Source organism: Onychomys torridus, chromosome 8 (genome assembly GCF_903995425.1).
Source record: "Onychomys torridus chromosome 8, mOncTor1.1, whole genome shotgun sequence".
NCBI classification, from domain to species: Eukaryota; Metazoa; Chordata; class Mammalia; order Rodentia; family Cricetidae; genus Onychomys; species Onychomys torridus.
In genome coordinates this window covers 56,795,170-56,809,466 of record NC_050450.1, presented here as the reverse complement: position 1 = coordinate 56,809,466, position 14,297 = coordinate 56,795,170, and the positions used below count along the sequence as shown (strand labels likewise).

General features: G+C 49.6%; 2 protein-coding genes across 2 annotated transcripts in view; both read right to left on the bottom strand.

Annotated features, from left to right (window-relative positions):
* Nucleotides 1–8,229: 8,229 nt before the first annotated feature.
* Mfsd6l (major facilitator superfamily domain containing 6 like) lies at nucleotides 8,230–10,292 on the bottom strand. Its single transcript, XM_036194792.1, has one exon. It carries the CDS (start codon nucleotides 10,179–10,181, stop codon nucleotides 8,391–8,393), a length of 1,791 nt encoding a protein of 596 aa, XP_036050685.1. The 5' UTR covers nucleotides 10,182–10,292; the 3' UTR covers nucleotides 8,230–8,390.
* A 2,848-nt stretch (nucleotides 10,293–13,140) lies between these two features.
* Pik3r6 (phosphoinositide-3-kinase regulatory subunit 6) overlaps nucleotides 13,141–14,297 on the bottom strand; it is a 48,172-nt gene continuing 47,015 nt past the window's right edge. Inside the window, exon 20 of the mRNA XM_036197148.1 lies at nucleotides 13,141–13,931. Within this exon, the coding sequence (XP_036053041.1) occupies nucleotides 13,778–13,931 (154 nt within the window). The 3' untranslated portion in view covers nucleotides 13,141–13,777. The remainder of the gene's footprint in view (nucleotides 13,932–14,297) is intronic.

The window sequence follows — 14,297 nt, the reverse complement described above, 5'->3', positions numbered from 1 at the left end:
CCCCACGCTGGAGTCCCAACCACCGAGCACAAAGCATCAACTCACATAGGCTGCTCCTCAGACTCACCCACCAACTTTGAGGACAGGTGGCTTAGCCTATAGGCTGAGCTTAGGGTTCAGTGTGACCCCTCTGCATGACCCCAGAGACTTGGCACCAGGTAAGGAGTACAGAAATAAATGTTTTAAAATTTTTATTTTAATTTATGTGTATGCATGTATTGTACCAGGTATATGCACCAGGTGTGTGCAGGTGCCCATGGAGGTCAGAAGGCATCGTATTCCTTAAAGCTGGAGTTACAGGCAGATGTGAACGGCCCAATGTAGGTGCTGGGAACCAAACTCTGGTCCTCTGGAAAAGGAGCAAGGGTTCTTAGCCACCGAGACAACTCTTTAGCCACTGGAGCACCTTTGATTTTGTGATCTGTGCATTGCTCTCAGATCTTGTACTGACAGCTTCATGAGCCCCCGACCCCCTTTCCATCTTCTGTTTCATTGTTTAGTTGATAACCAGGGCAACACTCCGATTGTACCTGGGCGACTCATTTCCATCGACTTTGTTGCCTCTTAGTATTTTCCCTCTTTCAGGGTTCAGTGCCTTCTCTCCTGGACATCACCACAGTCAGTCCAAAACAGACATCTCAGTCTTCGGTACCCTGTGTAGCTCAGGCTCACCACTTACAACACAGCCCCCGGGAGAGCATCGAAACTGCGTTGGCTGGGAAAATCTTCCCCTCCTCCCAGAGGCAGCGTCAGAGCTAAAGAAAGGAATTTGCTGTGTCATAGCTACATCCACGCCTTGCTCAGAGCTACCATCTAACAATTACAATCCTGGGCAATGAAGTTCACCTCTCTGAGCCTCAGTTTCCCCAGCTTTAAATTGAACACTACTTGAGGGAACTGCAAACATTGCATGTGGACATCTGGCACAAAGGCAAAGTTCAACCAGTATGCATCTCCCTTTCATTTTTCAGGCTTACAGGATTCTCACATCTCTCCAGCCTTATTTTCTGTGGAAACCTACACACCAGCTATCTTTGCTGTGTTCCCACTCCAGATAACCACTCCTTACCCAGAGTGGTCTCTCACTTCTCTAGTTTAGTCTAACAGCTGAGAGGTTGGACCCTCCAAGGTCCGACAAGTATGATTTTGCACTTTTACATTTCTGAAATTTAGCCATGCCACTCATAATGTGAGGCCATGGTCATAGCTCTCATCATAAAGTTGGTGCTCTGACTAAATGAGATGAGCTTTGCCAGGTTCTGAGCGTATAAGGGAGGTTTGCTAGTCTGGTGGCCCAGATTTGTCCCCAAGCACCAGGTCATCTAGAACCTGTTAACTTCGGACTTTCCCAAACGTCTTCTAGGGAGCCCTGTTCTGTAAGTGCTGTATAGGAAGAGGCCGTGACATCAAGCGTATGAGGGGATTTAAGACTAAAGAGAGCAGTTGTGGACCACAGAGCTCCCGAGAGGTGGCAATAATTGTCATCATTTTCTAAAGTTGTGGGGCTGCAGAATCCTTTCGACCACTCTCCCTAACACTCCACCCCACTAGGATTACCTAGTCTATAAAACTCACTCTGGGTAAATGTGAGTGTAAAGGCTTATGGCTCATTCAATATTTACTTTCTGCTTAGCCGGAACCAAGCTTGTCAGAACGTCATCCGGCTTATCCTCTTGGAAAGCCACCAGGCTGGGAGCTGGATGACATTGGGTTTGATCTTATGACACGTATCTGCCTGACTGGATTGAGGAGCTGACAGTGTATAAGTCACAGTTCAAAGTCTTTGACCCTGCACTTACTCCCGCCATATGCTTATTTCACAGTCTCCACGAGGTTTTTGTTTTTATTGTTTTGTTTTATTTCTATTTCATGTGCATGAGTGTCTTGCCTGCATGTATGTATGTATGAGGGTATCAGAAACCTTGGAACTGGAGTACTGGGGTTACAGACAGTTGTGAGCTGCCATGTGGGTGCTGGGAATTGAACCAAGGTCCTCTGGAAGAGCAGCCAGTGCTTCCAACTGCTGAGCCATCTCTCCAGGCCCCTCCATGAGGTTTTCTTTTATGAACACCCCTGCCCTCAGACATCCCATCTGCCTCACACTTCTTGAAATACCCACTGTTTGAATGTTGAACTTGTTCTGTCTCACTGGTCGTGGAACACTTCTTCATCTGTCCTTGCCTCTAAGGTGTCAGCTTGTTCCCAGCCTGGTTTGGCTATGGCAGCAGCGTGGAGTTCAAGCTTCCATAGCCACAAATAGAGTGGCATCATTAACTCCGTATCCCAGGAAAGCGTTAACTGTTGGTGTTACTCTGAAAGACAGTTCAAGTCCCATGCTCTATCAAACCCAAGAGCATGGCCCGGAGATGTGCTGGATGGCCAGCTTGACCATAGTGCTCCCATATGACTTGAAGCGTCCCCTCTAGCCCGGCACTCTCCTCCACCACAGCCTGTATCTGTTTTACCTATCACACTGTTGGCAAGAAGAAAAAAGCCATGGTCAGCCAGGGGAAGCAGCACCATCAAGAGCCCTTGGGGGAGTCCATGAAAGCAAAGTAATAGACCCCAGAGTAAAGGGGAAGCAAAATTAGATTTTAAAATTGGAGCAATAGGCAAGATCTTTGGCAGGAAAAAAAAAATCTATGCCATGAAAATAAATCTGCTTTATCAATCTAAGGTCGGCCAGTAATTTGCTGGTGTTTGGGGGTTTGCCACTGTAGTTGCCTAGTCCATGGAGTGTGCGGAACATGGAAAACCTGTCTTGCATATTCGGGGGAGGGACACTGGTAACATCAGATTATATGCAGCCTGCGAATGTGCAAACCAACTCTAGGGACATCAAAAAAGTAGTAGATGAGTAAGCACACCTTTAATCCTAGCACTAGGGAGACAGAGGCAGGTGGATGCCTGTGAGTTCCAGACCAGGACGACATAGTGAAACCCTGTTTTGTTGTTTTATTATTTGTTTGTTTGTTTATTTATTTGTTTGTTTGTTTGTTTTGTTTTCGAGACAGGGTTTCCCTGTGTAGCTTTGTGCCTTTTCCTGGAGCTCACTTGGTAGCCCAGGCTGGCCTCGAACTCACAGGCATCCACCTGCCTCTGCCTCCCAAGTGCTGGGATTAAAGGCGTGTGCCACTACTGCCTGGCTGTTGTTTTATTTTTAAAAAGTCAAGGTTGATGAGACCTGGGGATGGCTCAGTCAGGAAAATGTTTGTCATATGCAAGTTCAAGAACCCCAGTTTGGGGCTGGAGAGATGGCTCAGAGGTCAAGAGCACTGACTGCTCTTCCAGAGGTCCTGAGTTCAATTCCCAGCAACCACCATCTCACAACCATCTGTAATGAGATCTGGTGCCCTCTTCTGGCATGCAGTCATACATGCTGTATACATAACAAACAAATAAATCTTTAAAAAAATAGCAGAAAAAAAAAAAGAACCCCAGTTTGGATCTCCAGCACCTACAGAAAAAGGCAGGGCACCGGGGTGTAGAGATGGCTCAGCGGTAAGAGCAGCGGGGCTGCTCTTCCAGAGGACCCAGTTTCAATTCCCAGCACCTACATGGCAACTCGCAACTGTCTATAACTCCTGTCCCAGGGGATCTGACACCCTTACACAGACATACATGCAGGCAAACCACCAATGTACATAAAATACATACAAGTAAATAAATTACTTTTTTAAAAGGCAGGGTATGGAGCAGCAGCGTGACCCATAATCCCAGCACTGGGGAGATGGAGACAGAAGGACCCCTGGGGCTCACTGGTCAGTGTCTACCTTTGACCAAATAGATGCACCCCTGAATATACATCAAAATCTCGTCCTAGAGTAAGGTCCAGCGAAGCAAGCATGGACTCAGGGAGTGAGCTGGTGACCATGCCCACCAGGGGTGCTGTGACAAACGGCTACGCAGGTGCCAGCAGAGAAGGCAAGGGAGTGAAGTGGGTGAGACCTCCTTTAGCAGGGGCACCCAAGCTCGAGGTGGGCAGCAAATGACACAAAAGATGCGTTTGTATTTCAGACTGCTGTGAAGAATCATCCAAGCTTGCGTTCTGCAACAAATAGGAAATGAAAACACTGTGACTTTGGGGCCCCTCGAGCAGAAAAAAGGGGGGAATAGGCCTGTGTCACTGGCCCAGATGGAGTCCCCATGGAAGGGAATCACTCCACTGAGGATCTGCACCCTATGGACCTGGCAACTCTGCAGACACCATGGACCTCCCTGTAATGCTGGTAAGATCGGAGACAGAAACACAGCTTCAGGTCTGGAATCAAACCTATCACTCTAGGCACCCCAGCTGCAAACACCAGCATCCCCACAACTATCCTTGTAGACAAATGCTTTCGCACAAGACTCTAAAGAGACCCATGCGTATGAGGAACCAATTGAAAACTGCCCTGGCCACCAGCAGGAGAGTGGTGCCAAATGACCCTCAGATTACCTTCCCACCAGCTGGGTGACCTAAAGAAGTTTACCGCTGGAAAATAAGACAAAAAGCACAGCCTTGACCTGACCAGCGCCAAGTAACATCTGAGCACTAAGACGAAAGCCAAGGCGTGGACAGAAGAGCATCTCCTGTTATCCTTTAGGAAACAACTGATTTTCCCCAGCAAGTGGAGATCCGTGGATGCTGGCACCAGTCCCCGCACAGCATCCTCGCCAGTTTCAGCATCTAACATCTGCTTTTCCGGCCTAGCCTCTCCTCGTCCTGTTTTCAGCAATATGAACTAAAAGAAGAAATATTAGTATCACATGGGAGAGGACTCCAGAGAAATCTGAAGTACATTATAAATGTTCTACTTTTTTTGGTGTTGTTCGTTTTCAGATGTTCATGCTAAACTTCCAAGTGTGGAGAACGAGAGATACACTGACCTCTGGACTTGATGCGACCATTGCCTCCTTGAGACCACAGCAGCTCTGCTTGCCTGCACAAAGATGGATCTAATAAGATCTGTCATGGATTCTGAAAGATACTGGCCATTTGATAGATGCTAGTGGGAAAGGGGTCACAAACCCTGGCCCCTCCCTAAGAATAGATAGGCAGTTCATGGATGTTGTGAGACAGTTTCTTCACAGCTGTAGCTGCTTGTGAGTTGCTCACGCTCCTGTAAGTAGCCCTAATGAACTCCTTGGTTCACCAAGCTAGACTTGAGTAGAACCATTCCTTTGGTTTGTCATGGTACCCCTGTCTGAGTGAACAGATAGCTAGCTGTCTGCTTGTCTCCCCAGGGAGGGTTTGCACAACATTTAAGACATCTTATGCTTTCGTTTATTTGTAGGGTGAGGGAAGGCTAACAAACTTCCCTTATGTACCGCTTTGAAAATATATAATGAAGGATTCCTCAAAAATAGTATCTTTAAACTTCGAAGTTAAAAAGAAGCCTCAGGTCCTGAAGTCAGTCACGAGATTGGGACTGAAGCCTGATTCTGCCACCTGCTTCCTATGGAACCTCAAGTAAGGTGCCCATGAGCTTCGTCATTTGTAATGGTGACTACATCTCATGAGGAAAGATTAAATGAGCTAGCACAGATGACAGTGTTTGGCCCGAGGTGACCAGGCAAGCATTTGGTGAGCCAGATAGCCATGGAAAGAGGAACCAAGTGGACAAGGACTGGATTAACCACATCAGAACCACTTGGGGATCAATATATATGAAGACAGGGTGGTAGTTGTGTCTCAGCCATGACCCAATGGGGGATTTTCCTGAGATTTTGTTTTCTCATTTGTAAAACGGAAGGCTTTTGTAAAACTGACTTTATGTTGTGAGTGTTTTGCCTGCATTTGTATCTGTGGCTTGCTGGGGTGAACAGAGCACAGACTTCAGGATGGCAGGGATCTGGGTGCCTGAGGAGACAATCCCACTTGCTGGTACTGTACCCACCCCATCTTCTTCCTACAGCAACCCAGAATTTTTCTGGGCCACTACTGTGCCAGGAGGAAAGGACTCCAGTCCCAGGCCAGGGAGATGGCTGAGTAGGCAAAGTGCAGGAGCCTGAGGACCCAAGTTCAACCGGCGGCAGCATCCATGGTGAAGGAGAGAGTTGATGCTGGAAAGTTGTCCTCTGACGTCTACCCATGCTCCATAGCACAACATGTGTGCCTGCATTCACATATACACCACACATAATAATAATAATAATAATAACAACAACAACAACAACAACAACAATTTAAAACACTCAGCTTCCCAGACTCCCTTCCACTTGGGGGATCTGATGCCCTCTTCTGGCCTCCACAGGCACCTGAACACATGTGTGCATACATGTGCACACAAAATAAAATGAATATTTAATATAAATAAACAAAAAATTTAAAATAACATGCAAATTTTAAAGTTGATACAGTTTATCAGAAGTCAGTTAAGGAGTACTGGGAAGGCTGTTACTTTCCTCCTGTTTCTCTTGTCTTGTTTGCCCATCTTCTTACAGCCTAGCAGGTGGATGGGGTGCCTGATGATGAGGCAGCTGGCTTCTCGTCCTGAGTACCAACATGGGTGGGGACAAGCTGAGTGTGGCAGGGCCCCGAGATAATGGGATTACAGGCTCTCTCTGCCATCAGTGAGCAGTTGTCAGCTCTGGGTTACTGTCCCCCTGGATCTCTGATGTGAGACGAACGAGTCTGCCCAAGGCAGAGGTGAGTTTGTGTTAGTTACCTGTATCATAAGGCGTCACAGAAAGGATTGGGAAAAGGCAAATCCTAGAAAATGTCCCCACCAGAGGACAGTCATACATCTTCTTTTCCTGACCCGTGAATCACTTTGCATTTGTACAGCCAGGCTCCTGAATCCAATATTTTCTTAACTTAATTTTTTTTTTTATGTGTTTGTTAGTTTTATTTTGTTGCCTGCATGTAAATCTGAGAGCCACATGCATGCAGTCCCTACAAAGGCCAGAAGAGGGCAACAGATCCCCTGAACAGATGGTTGTGATCCCACGCGCCTATTCTGGAAACTGAACTCAGGTCTGCTGAGCCGTCTCTCTAATCCCTATTTTCTTGATGATAACTTGGAAGAACTAAGATGTAAAGAGCTTTCCTCTGAGGCCAGGCATGGTGTCTCACGCCTTTAATCCCAACACTTGGGAGACAAAGGGAGTTTGAGGCCAGCTTGGTCTACAAAGTGAGCATTGGGACAGTCAGAGCTATGTAGAGAGACCCTGTTTCAGAAAAAAAAAAAAACCAGCCTCTGGAACAAAGGCCTGAGAGTCAAAACAAGTTCAGTAATACTACATCCTAATCAAAGCGGATATTAAAATCTCCACGTGCTCTTGCAGTGAGGAGTGAGGGATTCTCAGTGTCCTTCTCTTGGTGGCACATCCATTTGAGAGTAAGAAATTTGGGGGTGGGGTTCGGTGTTGGGTACCATTCTCTCTGCCCTCAGCATAGCTTTTACAAGATTAGGCTAGTGACCCCTGACTCCGGGAAGACCCATGATCCATTGAGATCAGCTTCCCTCCCTGTCCACAGCATCTTTCTTTTTTTCTTTCTTTCTTTCTTTCTTTCTTCCTTCCTTCCTTCCTTCCTTCCTTCCTTCCTTCCTTCCTTCCTTCCTTCTTTTCTTTTTTTTTCGAGACAGGGTTTCTCTGTGTAGCTTTGTGCCTTTTACTGGAACTCACTCTGTAGACCAGGCTGGCCTTGAACTCACAGAGGTCCTCCTGGCTCTGCCTCCCGAGTGCTGGGACTAAAGGCGTGCGCCACCACCGCCCCCATTGTCTTTCTTAAATGTCATTCCTGTGTACTGCCATGACATGTCCGCCATTCCACCCTTGCCGGATCCAGTTGCATCAGAGTCCTACATGGAAAGCCCTCGAAAAGCCTCCTAGGTCAAAATAAGCAGACACAAAGGAACTCTTCTACAAAAGCAAATGTGTCCCCTCCCCATTCTAAACAGTTTATATGGCAATAACATAAAATAAAACCTTGGGCTGGGGAGATTGCTCTGTCGGCAAAGCAGCCTTTGCAAACGTCAGAGTTTGATTTCTAAAAACCGTGTAAAGACAGAAGGCATGGTGGTAGGTGTGTGTAGTCCCAGTGATGGGGAGGTGGGCGAGGGGGGAGGAGGATTCTGGGGCGTGCTGACCAGCCAGTTCTTGCCTAAATGGCGAACTCTAGGCCAGTGAGAGACCTTGTCTCAAAAGAGGTGGATGGCGTTCCTGAGGACAAGTGAGGTTGTCCTCGGGCCTGCACGCACACACACACATGTACACACATGTATACAGACACGTAAAGAATAAAAAAGTAAAAATCTCCTTTTACTACAAAGTGAAATCAGGCAACGAGTAGACCCTGTTGTGACTTTGGCATAGACATGGCTCTCTCCCTGAAGGCCTCCGGTAGTCCAGAGCAGGAGTCCCGTCCCACCCACGAGTGCTTCCCTCCAGTGTGCCGTGACCTCTCAGCCCTTCCAGTCCACGTCTTCCTCCCTCATGGCCTTTACAAGCCAGTCCCGTTCTGACCCCTGCTCAGAGTCGCTGGTTTCGCTTCCCTCCATAGCCAGCAGCTTGGAGTAGTTGATCCTCCGCTTTGGGGGCAGCCTGGGTTGGGTGGACAGGAGCAAGGCCAGCCAGAACAGAAGCACCACACAGCAGGCTTGGTAGAGCATGGCTATGCCGAAGTGCAGGACGATGAAGCCCCCCACAAAGCTGCCGAGGCTGCAACCGCATTCATAGAAATGACCTCGGAACATGGTGCTCAGAGACCTCTCCACGCCAGAGGTGGCCAGGTCCTCTAGGGAGGCCCCCACGGCCCACCACAGAGCCCCACGGCTCATGGCACTCAGGATCTGAACCGGAAGGACGGACCACCAGCTCCAGAGGAAAGAGTAGTATAACAGCTGCAGGGCCAGGCAGCCCAGGCCCAGCCCCAGCACACCCACCCGAGACAGTTTCCTAAGCAGCGCAGTTCTGAACAGATGAAACAGAATTTCTCCTAGGAAGCTGAGAGCCACCGAGAAACCCATCACCAGTTCGCTGCTGCCATAGTCCTTCATGAGCCAGAACAGGAAGTTCTGCACCGCACTGGCAGTGGCTCCTATCCAAAAGACAAGGAAGGTTAGGAGGATGAGGCGGGAGTCACTCCTTATGAGGGACAGGGCTTTGACAGTTTTGTAGCTTGGCCCCTGCTGCTGGTCGATGGGGACAGGAAAGGCCGTGCTCACCACTAAGGCCAGAGTACTGACCAGCGAGTAGCTGTAGAAATGAATCACACCCCGAGGACCATTGGTCACCAGGTAGCATTCCACATGCCCCACCAAGGCTGCGATGCCACACACCCCTGCTGACGTTCCCACCACTCTCCACATCCACAGGTTTCTGTTCCGGTCGGTGGCGTCTACAAAATCCAGGTATTCATAAAGACTGTCATCTGCCACCTGCTCCAGAGGGGCTGTCAGCAGTTCCCAGAATACCATAAACCCCAAGGAGAGGATGAAGGTCCACTTCGGCCCTTTTGAGGAGTGGGCAAGGGTCTGGGCATCCCCCTGGGTCTCTGACAAGTTGCCTGGACTTTCGAGGGCTGTACTTCCAGGAAGTGGACCCAGGGTAGCACTGTCCACTTCAAAAGTCCCTTCCTGGGCATTAGCTCTCACCCCAGAAGTGAGAGGATGGTGAGCTTGGGTAGTGGTCCTGGCTCCTTCAACAGAGCCAGCTAAATAGGCCTGTAGACCTCGAAGTATCCGTTCTGGATTTTTACCAGATCCGTTTGGAAAGACAGCTGTATCCAGGGCTCTGGTGTGTCTGCTGCCTGGGAGGCTGGGTGCTCCTGCCCAGTGGTTTGGGACTGACCCCTGGGCGGAGGTCACGGTCACAGTTCGTGTGACCCCCAGTGGTAGGACAGTGGTGGCCACTCTGTTGCTTCCATTACAAAAGTGGTTGACCAGATTTCTGTCCACCGGTGGGACGAGGACCATCAGGAGGCTGGCTCCTGCGGAGCCCAGCAATGAGCCGGTCAGAAACATTCTCCTTTTCTGGTAGCGTCTGGCCAGGAAGGCACAGAAGGGAGTCCAGCAGGCTGCGACCAGGTGCTTGGTTCCCATGAGGATGCCCACCCAGGGCGCGGCCACACCCAGTTGCCTCAGGTAGAGGGTCAGGAACGGGGTCACACAGGCATCCCGGACGCCGCACACCAAGTGGAAGAGCCTGGCCACCCCCAGTGCCCTGGGGACGTCCCACTGCGGGTTGCGGCTCATGGTTGCGGGATTCCGTCAGACCCGGAAGGGCACAGGACCGAGCCGGACGCGGGGCGCGCGGGACTCCATGCCCCGGGGAGGGAGGATCGCGGGCTCAGGGCTCCGAGCAACTCAGACAGCGTCTCCAGCCCCCGGCGTCGCCTCGGGTCACCTAGCCAACGGCTGCTTCCCTCCCCCCGCCCCCCACGTCCGGCCACCCGCCCGGAAGTGGCCCCGCCCCAAGAGGGAGGCAAGGCGGGGGCGGAGCCTGCGCACCTGTTGGCCCCACCTGCGCCCCACCTGCGCCCCACCTGTGCCACCTGTGTGTAGAGTCCTGCGATCACAGGGCGCGTTTGGAGCTTGGCCATCGGCCTTCCCGGGTCCCTGGACTGCCTTCAGGCATGACAAACTGTCAGGGTCAGGATAGGGAGAAGAATGGGGTGAACGACGTCCGCACATCTAGTCCCCAGGTCTGTATTTAGAGGCCCACTGGTCAGTGGCCATCTGCAGAAGTTGGTCCTGTTTATTGTAAGTGAAATCGCAATCCCGTCCGGCCATCACCAGGACTCACATCTCCTCTCCCCTGCTAGGCTGTTATCAAGTGCACTTTTGTCTATAATCCCTCTGTTAACCTTATTTTTTTCATCAGCACCCACACTCCCAGGGAGGCAGATAGTCTGGTTCCCAGACCATAGAACAATTTCACCACATGTAAGCAGCCCCGAGAAAAGGTGTGACCTCCTCCAAAATGGCCAGTCATCTAGCTACTGATTTAGTAATGTTTTTATTCTCATACCCAGGGCCTCCATGCATGCTAGGCAAGCACTCTACCACTGAGCTACGTCCTAGCCCTGATTTTGGTCAACTTTTCATTGAAGGCTTGCTAAGTTGGCTGTGGATTGGAGGGTGGGGGTGTTTGCTCACTGGTATGTACATATAGCTGAACTTGATTCAATAATGACTTTCACTGTGAACTGGTAGAGAGCTCAGATCCCCAGCACTTAACCTTTCTGACTGACAGACTCGCAATGGTTACTTAAAAACTAAGGATTGCTAGCTGGGTGTGGGAATACATGTTTGTGAGTCAACTCTTGAGGGCTGGAGGCAGAAGGATAGCTCACCATCAGCTTCAGCAATGTGAGACCTCGTTTACAAAACTAAGCAAAAACAACAACAAACCAAATGATTAATGGTGTGTGGTGGCTTAGTCATATAATCCCATCATTTGGAGCTGGAAGCAGGAAAATCAGGAGTTCAAGACAAGCCTTAGTTACCTGAGACCCTGTCTCAAAAATATCAACCAATAAGTTAAACACACACACACACACACACACAACTAATTATTGTGAATGTTCACACTGGTATGAAGCCAGTTCATATCACCTCAGTGCAGAAAAAATAAAATCTCAGCTCAAACCGAGTGAGACTGTAATCATTACCAGGCTCCAAACACCGACGACTGCCCCCTCAGCCCTTCCTTCTTCTGCAGTCAGACATTACCCTCGCTTGCCAAACTCCACACTCTTTCCCACAATGCATTCTTTTCTCTTTGAGACCCCCTTGGGCTTGTCTGATCCTGCCTACCTGAGAAAATGTCCCCTGCTTCCCATGCCCACAGGGGAGCAGAGACTCTGTAAACCTCGACTGCCTTTGGGCCTGTATGCTAGCTAACTGAAGAGCCCTCCTTACATGATTCTTGGTTTGGGAATGGGTCGTGGGACTTTGTTTGCCCTATGCCTGGGAGAATGTGGTGGCACATGCCTTTAATCTCACTACTCATGAGGCAAAGCCAGGTGAATCTCTGAGTTCAAGATAGCCTGGTCTACAGACAGAAACCCTGTCTCAGAAAAACAAAACAAAACAAAACAAAACAAAACAAAACAAAACAAAACAAAACACAAAAGACCAAAACAACAACAACAAAATAAAAACAAAAGCAAGACAAAACAAAGGCCCTGCCAGGTCCCTGGACTGCCTCAGGCATGAGAAACTGTCAGGGTCTGGAAAACAAAAACAAAAACAAGACAAGGCTGTCTCAAAATATCAAAACCAACAACAACAGACTGGATCTCACTACAAAGCCCTGGCTGTCCTGGAACTCCGTAGCCCAGGCTGGCTTTGAACTCAGAGAGACCCACCTGCCTCTGCCTCCTGAGTGCTGGGATTAAAGGCGTGCGCCACCACACCTGGCAAGGGGTTTGAGAGTCTAAAGTTGTCTCCTCGTGTGCCCTCTCTGCTTCACCCACGTGTTGTGCTTTAAGGTATGAGCGCTCTGCTTCCTGTCACCATGCCCGCCGCTTGCTGCCTTTCCTTCTTGCCGTGAGGGACTCACATTCCTCTGGAACCATGAGCCCAGACGAACTCTTTCCTTCTCCGGTTGCTTTTGGGCCGTGATGATAGGGATTCTTTCCACCCTCCCTCTCACCACCCTCTGGGACTCACTCTAGCCGACAGGGAGGCACTCAAGTCTAAGCCCCTTGGGCTTTTTCTGTTTCTCTCCCACCCTGCAACTGGCGATGGGCCGAGGACGCCACAGTGCTGTTTGGCCTTGGTCTTTTGTACCTGGAGATGCAATTTTTGTTTTTACTTGAAACGTCAATTGTTTAAAATTCTTGAATCACTGGTTTATCTGAAGCTACCCTGCATTCCCGCCTCTGCTTGAGGGAGTCCGGAAGTTAAGAAAAATGAAGTGAGGAACGAGCAGGGGAACAGAACACCAGTGAGTATGAGTCAAACCTGTTGCCTGGCCTGAGTCAATTCATTCGACTAGATTAAGCTCTGCCTCCTGAGTGCTTCTACAGTACAAATAGGGCCATGGGGTTGGCAAAGGTGTTGGCTGCCAAGCCTGACAACCTGAGTTCTGTTCCAGGACCCACACCATGAAAGGAAAGAAGAAATTTCTACAAATTGTCCTCTGACATACATATACTGTGGCGCGCGCGCGCGCGCGCACACACACACACACACACACACAAGCAGAAACACTTCAGTGTGTTTTTATTGATACTATCATCCTCTTCTCTCCTGAGACACACCTGCCTTAGCACGGATGAACCATGGCCTGAGAGCTGGAAAGGATGGTACAGAATCAGCAAGAAGCAGGTCCAGTGTCCCTTGCTTACTTCCTGTTTCCTCCTCAGCCACAGGATTCTGTACAAAAATTGTATCCATCAGCTCCGACCCCCTTTTTATGGTTCTGGAGTCAAACCCAAGGCCTCCCGTATACTAGGCAAGTGCTCTACCATTGAGCCACCCAGCTCTGCCTGCAGCCCTTTGGCATGGGTTTCAGGATTCCCTAGGGAGCTTGAATTGGTGATGACAAAAGCTTGGAAAGTGGAAATGAAGTTTCTGGAAGAAACTGGGTTGTGTGTGCACGTGTTCATTCTATCCCAGCCTTGTCCAGAAATCCATCAGCCTTGGGATAGGTCCTTCTTCATCACATGCCCTGTCTTCATCATAATCCAGGCTCTTTCAACTCTTAAGTATTCTCTGGATCCTGGTCCAAGCAGAGCTGCCCGGTGAGGCTGTCAGTATGAGGGTTATGGGTAGGTAGGTAGTGTTTCTTTCTTCTTGGGTCTGCTGTCCCTGGATCCAGATCTTCCACTATCCTGGCAGGCTCACTGGGTGATGCCAGAGAATGTGTTGATGGGCATCAGAAGGGGACTGAGCTTGACCATATTCTTTTCTGTTTCCTGCCCATGGGAATTGAGCCCTGCCATCTTGGATTTCTGGGCCCGTGAACACGGCTCTGGACAGGGGCCAGCCTCAAACCTGCAGTGGGGAGAGAACATCTTAGAAAACTAATCTCAGGGACCTTCTTCGCCCAGCACATTTAAAAGCAGACCAATTGTTGTAGGGTACAGAGGAGGGTTCATACAGAAGACAGAGGACAAATCAGAGAAGGAAGTCGTCATACACCAGTGTTCTCTGATAGTGGGGAGATGCTTGGATCTAGGTCACTGTGTCTTTGTGTCTACCTCCTGGGGAAAACCTGCAGAAGTCACAAAATGGGGGAGCCTTTGATGAAGGGTCAGTGCCAATAGAGGGGCTGGAACAGGAGGGCTTGCAGGCTGTGTGTGCCCCTAGGAATCCTGGGAACATTTAGCACTAGCCTCAAGTCCTAGGATCAAAAACCTG

Bases quoted from the DNA above. Each gene is read 5' to 3' on its own strand.
- Mfsd6l (XM_036194792.1), bottom strand. From the start codon at position 10,181: ATGAGCCGCAACCCGCAGTGGGACGTCCCCAGGGCACTGGGGGTGGCC.